Source organism: Schistocerca americana, chromosome 3 (genome assembly GCF_021461395.2).
Source record: "Schistocerca americana isolate TAMUIC-IGC-003095 chromosome 3, iqSchAmer2.1, whole genome shotgun sequence".
NCBI lineage: Eukaryota > Metazoa > Arthropoda > Insecta > Orthoptera > Acrididae > Schistocerca > Schistocerca americana.
In genome coordinates, this window is record NC_060121.1 from 52,636,261 (window position 1) to 52,644,708 (window position 8,448).

At 67.2% G+C, this 8,448-nt stretch overlaps 2 protein-coding genes across 2 annotated transcripts; both read right to left on the reverse strand.

Moving 5' to 3' along the window:
• Positions 1–671: 671 nt before the first annotated feature.
• LOC124605861 (polycystic kidney disease protein 1-like 3) lies at positions 672–2,585 on the reverse strand. The gene is made up of 2 exons (XM_047137807.1): positions 2,274–2,585; positions 672–2,192 (listed from the first exon to the last, which is right to left on the reverse strand). Exons 1-2 carry the CDS (start codon positions 2,583–2,585, stop codon positions 672–674), a joined length of 1,833 nt encoding a protein of 610 aa, XP_046993763.1.
• LOC124605862 (uncharacterized protein DKFZp434B061-like) lies at positions 2,582–4,753 on the reverse strand. Its single transcript, XM_047137808.1, has 2 exons — positions 3,493–4,753; positions 2,582–3,300 (listed from the first exon to the last, which is right to left on the reverse strand). The coding sequence occupies exons 1-2, from the start codon at positions 4,751–4,753 to the stop codon at positions 2,582–2,584; spliced, it is 1,980 nt and encodes a 659-aa protein (XP_046993764.1).
• Positions 4,754–8,448: the final 3,695 nt, after the last annotated feature.

Below are 8,448 nucleotides of genomic sequence, written 5' to 3' on the forward strand. Positions count from 1 at the left end.
CTATCAGGTGTGGCGATGAGGCACTACTTTCGGGCTGGACCCCATCATGTGTGGCGGCGATGCACCACTGCTGGGCCCAGCACATCAGGTGTGGTGGCAAGGCACTACAGTCAGGCCAGGCCTATCAGGTTTCGTGGCTTGGCACTACAGTCGGGCCAGGCCCATCAGGTGCGACGGCGAGCACTACAGTCGGCCAAGGCAATAAGGTGCGGTGGCGGATGGGACAGGCCCATCGGGTGCGGACGTGAAGCAGTGCATTCCGCCAGGCCCATCGGGTGCGGTCGTGAGGCAGTGCAGTCTGCCAGGCCCATCTGGAGCGGTCGTGAGGCACTGAGGCCCACCAGGCGAATCCGGGGCGGTGGTGGGGCACTGCGGTCCGCCAGGCGCATCAGGGGCGGTCGTGAGGCAAAGCTGTCGGCCAGGCGCATAAGGACTGGTCGTGAGGCAGTGCTGTCGGCCAGGATCGTCAGGTGCGGTGGTCATTCAGTGGTGTCGGCCAGGCCCGAGAGGTGTGGTCGTAATTCAGTGCTGACGGCCAGGCCCGTGAGTTGTGGTCGTGAGGCAGTGCTGCCGGCCAGGCCCCTGAGATGCGGTCGTGAGGCCGAGCAGTCTGCCAGGCCCGTGAGGTCCGGTCGTGAGGTGGTGCTGTCGGCCAGGCCCGTGAGGTCCGGTCACGAGGCGGTGCTGTCGGCCAGGCCCACGCGGCGCGGCGGCGAGGCAGTGCGGTCGGCCAGGCCCACGCGGCGCGGCGGCGAGGCAGTGCGGTCGGCCAGGCCCACGCGGCGAGGCGGCGAGGCAGTGCGGTCGTCCAGGGCGAGGCGACGAGGCAGTGCGGTCGTCCTGGCCCACGCTGCGAGGCGGCGCGGCAGTGCGTTCGGCCAGGCCCACGCGGCGAGGCAGTGCGGTCGGCCAGGCCCACGCGGCGAGGCAGTGCGGTCGGCCAGGCCCACGCGGCGAGGCAGTGCGGTCGGCCAGGCCCACGCGGCGAGGCAGTGCGGTCGGCCAGGCCCACACGGCGAGGCAGTGCGGTCGGCCAGGCCCACGCGGAGAGGCAGTGCGGTCGGCCAGGCCCACGCGGCGAGGCAGTGCTGTCGGCCAGGCCCACGCGGCGAGGCAGTGCTGTCGGCCAGGCCCACGCGGCGAGGCATTGCGGTCGGCCAGGCCCACGCGGCGAGGCATTGCGGTCGGCCAGGCCCACGCGGCGAGGCAGTGCGGTCGGCCAGGCCCACGCGGCGAGGCAGTGCGGTCGGCCAGGCCCACGCGGCGAGGCAGTGCGGCCGGCCAGGCCCACGCGGCGAGGCAGTGCGGTCGGCCAGGGCCACGCGGCGAGGCAGTGCGGTCGCGCAGGCCCACTCGGCGAGGCAGTGAGGTTGGCCAGGCCCACGCGGCGAGGCAGTGTGGTCGGCCAGGCCCCCGCGTCGAGGCGACGAGGCAGTGAGGTCGGCCAGGCCCACGCGGCGAGGCGGCGAGGCAGTGCGGTCGGCCAGGCCCACGCGGCGAGGCGGCGAGGCAGTGCGGTCGGCCAGGCCCACGCGGCGAGGCGGCGAGGCAGTGCGGTCGGCCAGGCCCACGCGGCGAGGCGGCGAGGCAGTGCGGTCGGCCAGGCCCACGCGGCGAGGCGGCGAGGCAGTGCGGTCGGCAAGGCCCACGCGGCGAGGCGGCGAGGTAGTGCGGTCGGCAAGGCCCACGCGGCGAGGCGGCGAGGCAGTGCGGTCGGCCAGGCCCACGCGGCGAGGCGGCGAGGCAGTGCGGTCGGCCAGGCCCACGCGGCGAGGCGGCGAAGCTGTGCGGTCTGCCTCGCCCACGCGGCGAGGCAGTGCGGTCGGCCAGGCCCACGCGGCGAGGCGGCGAGGCAGTGCGGTCGGCCAGGCCCACGCGGCGAGGCGGCGAGGCAGTGCGGTCGGCCAGACCCACGCGGCGAGGCGGCGAGGCGGCGAGGCAGTGCGGTCGGCCAGACCCACGCGGCGAGGCGGCGAGGCAGTGCGGTCGGCCAGGCCCACGCGGCGAGGCGGCGAGGCAGTGCGGTCGGCCAGGCCCACGCGGCGAGGCGGCGAGGCAGTGCGGTCGGCCAGGCCCACGCGGCGAGGCGGCGAGGAAGTGCGGTCGGCCAGGCCCACACGGCGAGGCGGCGAGGCAGTGCGGTCGGCCAGGCCCACGCGGCGAGGCGGCGAGGCAGTGCGGTAGGCCAGGCCCTAGCGGCGAGGCGGCGAGGCAGTGCGGTCGGCCAGGACCACGCGGCGAGGCGGCGAGGCAGTGCGGTCGGCCAGGCCCACGCAGCGAGGCGGCGAGGCAGTGCGGTCGGCCAGGCCCACGCGTCGAGGCGGCGAGGCAGTGCGGTCGGCCAGGCCCACGCGTCGAGGCGGCGAGGCAGTGCGGTCGGCCAGGCCCACGCGGCGAGGCGGCGAGGCAGTGCGGTCGGCCAGGCCCACGCGGCGAGGCGGCGAGGCAGTGCGCTCGGCCGCGGCGAGGCGGCGAGGCAGTGCGGTCGGCCAGGTCCACGCGGCGAGGTGGCGAGGCAGTGCGGTCGGCCAGGCCCACGCGGCGAGGCGGCGAGGCAGTGCGGTCGGCCAGGCCCACGCGGTCATGCGGCGAGGCAGTGCGGTCGGCCAGGCCCACGCGGCGAGGCGGCGAGGCAGTGCGGTCGGCCAGGCCCACGCGGCGAGGCGGCGAGGCAGTGCGGTCGGCCAGGCCCACGCGGCGAGGCGGCGAGGCAGTGCGGTCGGCCAGGCCCACGCGGCGAGGCAGAGCGGTCGGCCAGGCCCACGCGGCGAGGCGGCGAGGCAGTGCGGTCGGCCAGGCCCACGCGGCGAGGCGGCGAGGCAGTGCGGTCGGCCAGGCCCACGCGGCGAGGCGGCGAGGCAGTGCGGTCGGCCACGCCCACTCGTCGAGGCGGCGAGGCAGTGCGGTCGGCCAGGCCCACGCGGCGTGGCGGCGAGGCAGTGCGGTCGGCCAGGCCCACGCGGCGAGGCGGCGAGGCAGTGCGGTCGGCCAGGCCCACGCGGCGAGGCGGCGAGGCAGTGCGGTCGGCCAGGCCCACGCGGCGAGGCGGCGAGGCAGTGCGGTCGGCCAGGCCCACGCGGCGAGGCGGCGAGGCAGTGCGGTCGGCCAGGCCCACGCGGCGAGGCGGCGAGGCAGTGCGGTCGGCCGGGCCCACGCGGCGAGGCGGCGAGGCAGTGCGGTCGGCCGGGCCCACGCGGCGAGGCGGCGAGGCAGTGCGGTCGGCCGGGCCCACGCGGCGAGGCGGCGAGGCAGTGCGGTCGGCCGGGCCCACGCGGCGAGGCGGCGAGGCAGTGCGGTCGGCTGGGCCCACGCGGCGAGGCGGCGAGGCAGTGCGGTCGGCCGGGCCCACGCGGCGAGGCGGCGAGGCAGTGCGGTCGGCCAGGCCCACGCGGCGAGGCAGCGAGGCAGTGCGGTCGGCCAGGCACACGCGGCGAGGCAGTGCGGTTGGCCAGGCACACGCGGCGATTCAGCGAGGCAGTGCGGTCGGCCGGCCCACGCGGCGAGGCGGCGAGGCAGTGCGGTCGGCCAGGCCCACGCGGCGAGGCGGCGAGGCAGTGCGCTCGGCCGCGGCGAGGCGGCGAGGCAGTGCGGTCGGCCAGGTCCACGCGGCGAGGTGGCGAGGCAGTGCGGTCGGCCAGGCCCACGCGGCGAGGCGGCGAGGCAGTGCGGTCGGCCAGGCCCACGCGGTCATGCGGCGAGGCAGTGCGGTCGGCCAGGCCCACGCGGCGAGGCGGCGAGGCAGTGCGGTCGGCCAGGCCCACGCGGCGAGGCGGCGAGGCAGTGCGGTCGGCCAGGCCCACGCGGCGAGGCGGCGAGGCAGTGCGGTCGGCCAGGCCCACGCGGCGAGGCAGAGCGGTCGGCCAGGCCCACGCGGCGAGGCGGCGAGGCAGTGCGGTCGGCCAGGCCCACGCGGCGAGGCGGCGAGGCAGTGCGGTCGGCCAGGCTCACGCGGCGAGGCGGCGAGGCAGTGCGGTCGGCCACGCCCACTCGTCGAGGCGGCGAGGCAGTGCGGTCGGCCAGGCCCACGCGGCGTGGCGGCGAGGCAGTGCGGTCGGCCAGGCCCACGCGGCGAGGCGGCGAGGCAGTGCGGTCGGCCAGGCCCACGCGGCGAGGCGGCGAGGCAGTGCGGTCGGCCAGGCCCACGCGGCGAGGCGGCGAGGCAGTGCGGTCGGCCAGGCCCACGCGGCGAGGCAGCGAGGCAGTGCGGTCGGCCGGGCCCACGCGGCGAGGCGGCGAGGCAGTGCGGTCGGCCGGGCCCACGCGGCGAGGCGGCGAGGCAGTGCGTTCGGCCGGGCCCACGCGGCGAGGCGGCGAGGCAGTGCGGTCGGCCGGGCCCACGCGGCGAGGCGGCGAGGCAGTGCGGTCGGCCGGGCCCACGCGGCGAGGCGGCGAGGCAGTGCGGTCGGCCGGGCCCACGCGGCGAGGCGGCGAGGCAGTGCGGTCGGCCAGGCCCACGCGGCGAGGCAGCGAGGCAGTGCGGTCGGCCAGGCACACGCGGCGAGGCAGTGCGGTTGGCCAGGCACACGCGGCGATTCAGCGAGGCAGTGCGGTCGGCCGGGCCCACGCGGCGAGGCGGCGAGGCAGTGCGGTCGGCCGGGCCCACGCGGCGAGGCGGCGAGGCAGTGCGGTCGGCCAGGCCCACGCGGCGAGGCAGCGAGGCAGTGCGGTCGGCCAGGCACACGCGGCGAGGCAGCGAGGCAGTGCGGTCGGCCAGGCACACGCGGCGAGGCAGCGAGGCAGTGCGGTCGGCCATGCACACGCGGCGATTCAGCGAGGCAGTGCGGTCGGCCAGGCCCACGCGGCGAGGCAGCGAGGCAGTGCGGTCGGCCAGGCCCACGCGGCGAGGCGGCGAGGCGGCGAGGCAGTGCGGTCGGCCAGGCCCACGCGGCGTGGCGGCGAGGCAGTGCGGTCGGCCAGGCCCACGCGGCGAGGCGGCGAGGCGGCGAGGAGGCGATGCGGCGAGGCAGTGCGGTCGGCCAGGCCCACGCGGCGAGGCGGCGAGGCATTGCGGTCGGCCGGGCCCACGCGGCGAGGCGGCGAGGCATTGCGGTCGGCCGGGCCCACGCGGCGAGGCGGCGAGGCGGCGAGGCAGTGCGGTCGGCCAGGCCCACGTGGCGAGGCGGCGAGGCAGTGCGGTGGGCCGGGCCCACGCGGCGAGGCAGCGAGGCAGTGCGGTCGGCCACGCCCACGCGGCGAGGCGGCGAGGCAGTGCAGTCGGCCAGGCCCACGCGGCGAGGCGGCGAGGCAGTGCAGTCGGCCAGGTCCACGCGGCGAGGCGGCGAGGCGGCGAGGCATTGCGGTCGGCCAGGCCCACGCGGCGAGGCGGCGAGGCAGTGCGCTCGGCCGCGGCGAGGCGGCGAGGCAGTGCGGTCGGCCGCGGCGAGGCGGCGAGGCAGTGCGGTCGGCCGCGGCGAGGCGGCGAGGCAGTGCGGTCGGCCACGCCCACTCGTCGAGGCGGCGGGGCAGTGCGGTCGGCCACGCCCACTCGTCGAGGCGGCGAGGCAGTGCGGTCGGCCACGCCCACTCGTCGAGGCGGCGAGGCAGTGCGGTCGGCCACGCCCACTCGTCGAGGCGGCGAGGCAGTGCGGTCGGCCACGCCCACTCGTCGAGGCGGCGAGGCAGTGCGGTCGGCCACGCCCACTCGTCGAGGCGGCGAGGCAGTGCGGTCGGCCAGGCCCACGCGGCGAGGCAGCGAGACAGTGCGGTCGGCCTGGCCCATGCGGCGAGGCGGCGAGGCAGTGCAGTCGGCCGGGCCCACACGGTGAGGCAGCGAGGCGGCGAGGCATTGCGGTCCCCCAAGCCCACGTGGTGGGGCGGCGAGGCAGTGCGGTCGACCAGGCCCACGCGGTGAGGCAGCAAGGTAGTGCGGTCGGCCAGGCTCACAGGGTAAGACGGTGAGGCACTGCGGTCAGCCAGGCCCACACAGTGAGACGGCGAGGCAGTGTTGTCAGCCAGGGCCATGAGGTGAAGCGGCGAGGCAGTGCAGTCAGCCAGGCCTACACAGCGAATCGGCGAGGCAGTGCAGTCAGCCAGGCCCACACAGCATGGCAGCGTGGCAGTGCAGTTGGCCAGGTCCACTGGGTGCGGCGGCGAAGCAGTGCAGTCGGCCAGGCGCATATGTGAGCAGTCATCCCATCAGATGTGGAGGTATGATGGAACAGCGAGGCAGTGAACTTGGCCCACCACTTGTGCAGACAGTTGGAGCAGATGGTACTTCAGCTGCAGTGGCAGGATTTTCAATGGCACCTGTAATGTGCAGTTTCATGAAAAGTTTTTATCATATTCCTGTTCAAACTGTAGTTGAGGGAGGAAAGGGTATTTAAATACTGATGCCTTTAATGATGTCACTGAAGACATGTACTTGTGATGTGAGACTCCTGTCAGAGAAACTACAGAAAAATAAGTTGTTTAAAGTAAAATAATATCCTTGCTAGAGCACTGAAGTGCAGTAGATGATGATTGTCATGGTTATGATAAGATAGATGTGATAATGACGGTATATTTTGTCTATGTAATTTGATACTTACTAGTATTTTTTAAATGACACTGTGCATCACAATCAACAAAATGTAGCGAGGAGTATGAAGCACTGGAGTAAGATGAATTTGTAGTAAAGAAAACTAATAATATGGATTAGGAGAAGTGAAACATGAAGTAGTGATGTTCAGAGACCCATCTTTGTAGTTATTTCTTTTGCAGATGCACTGCTACAGTCAACAAGGTTGTATGGAAAGAATTTGATGAAGTATCTGACAAACAACTACATAGAAGCCACTATGTTGTTTGTTGACATATAACACCTACGTAACTTGAATAATATATATTATTTATGGTAGTGTAAGTAAAAGATAGAACGAAATTATAACTCACAGAACAGGTAATGAAACTTATATTGCTGCTTGCACATACTGTTTTCAAAAGTAATCTAATGCTTAAATGATTTATGCAGTTAAGACACAAGTACCCAATCTCAAAAAGCAATTAATTACTTATCACTTCCAACAAACGAATATAATGTTTAATATTCCAACAAGAAGAACAACAAGAATGTGTTTCTTAGTAACACAGTAAAGTTCAGGAATAGCTCCCATACCCATATTCCATCAATGATGAGAATTAATTTGGACCTTGCCATTGGTGGGGAGGCTTGTGTGCTTCAGCGATACAGATAGCTGTACCATAGACGCAACCACAACGGAGGGGTATCTGTTGATAGGCCAGACAAACGCGTGGGTCCTGAAGAGGGCAGCAGCCTTTTCAGTAGTTGCAGGGGCAATGGTCTGGAAGATTGACTGATCTGCCCTTGTAACACTAACCAAAACAGCCTTGCTGTGCTGGTACTGCGAACAGTTGAAAGCAAGGGGAAACTACAGCCATAATTTTTCCCGAGTGCATGCAGCTTTACTGTATAATTAAATGATGATGGCGTCCTCTTGGGTAAAATATTCCGACGGTAAAGTAGACCCCCATTTGCATCTCCGAGCGGGGACTACTCAAGAGAATGTTGTTATCAGGAGAAAGGAAACTGGTGTTCTACAGAATGGAGCGTGGAATTTCAGATCCCTTAATGAGGCAGGTAGGTTAGAAAATTTAAAAAGGGAAATGGATAGGTTAAAGTTAGATATAGTCGGAATTAGTGAAGTTCGGTGGCAGGAGGAACAAAACTTCTGGTCAGGTTGTAATGTCTCTTGCAGCGGTCTCTCCGTGATATTTTTGGAAATTTTATAAATTATATAACTCAGTAAATATCTCGAAATATCTCTTCTTATCCTACCGATTATCAATGCAAAGTAGTTTCAAGCCCAATTATTCCTTGGAGCGTCCATTTACTCCATGGAATAGCTTTTCTGCTATCTATGATTTCTCTTATGAAAAGAATAGGGACTTCTTGCCGATTAGTCGTGAAAGAAGAAGGTATATGTATGTATTGTTGAGCTAGTCGCCATCTTGATGAGATTCTGTATGAGAAGGAATTTAATACATGAACTAAACTAAAGTAAGTGTGTTCGCGTATTATTTAACGGATTATTATTGTTGACAATGTCTGCCTACTACGCTGTGTTGCACGGGATCAGTGGGAAACGTCTGATATACACTGGACGAACCTGCCGTTTTGTATGCTCAAGATATCCAGTTACTTCAAATAAATGGGCTAACACGGTCTTACCAGCAGATCTCCGGTCTTCCCCATGTGATCACCGAAAGTTAATAATTAATACAAATGTTTCCACGAGATCGACTGACAATTTTCGTCGCACCGAGACTTCGGCATTGCTTCACTGCCTTATGGAATTTAAGTTAAGCTTCATTTAATCAGGATAGAACAGTATTGAACTGTGTGAATGTGATAAGCCTGCTATGTCAATGAAAATTCCCTTAATATACTCATGTTTTTACTATCCTGATCAGTAAAGCTAACTCAGGCCGGTGTGAGAGAGGTTTTTAAAT

Excerpts from the sequence above, each read along its gene's own strand:
- LOC124605861 (XM_047137807.1), bottom strand. The coding sequence starts at position 2,585 with ATGACCGCGTGGGCCTGGCCGACCGCACTGCCTCGCCGCCTCGCCGCG. Across the intron at positions 2,193-2,273 it reads CTGCCTCGCCGCCTCGCTGC|GGCCTGGCCTACCGCACTGC; the intron begins GTGGGCCTGGCC and ends CCTCGCCGCTAG.
- LOC124605862 (XM_047137808.1), bottom strand. The coding sequence starts at position 4,753 with ATGGCCGACCGCACTGCCTCGCTGCCTCGCCGCGTGTGCCTGGCCGAC. Across the intron at positions 3,301-3,492 it reads CTCGCCGCCTCGCCGCGTGG|CCGACCGCACTGCCTCGCCG; the intron begins GCCGGCCGACCG and ends GCGTGGGCCCAG.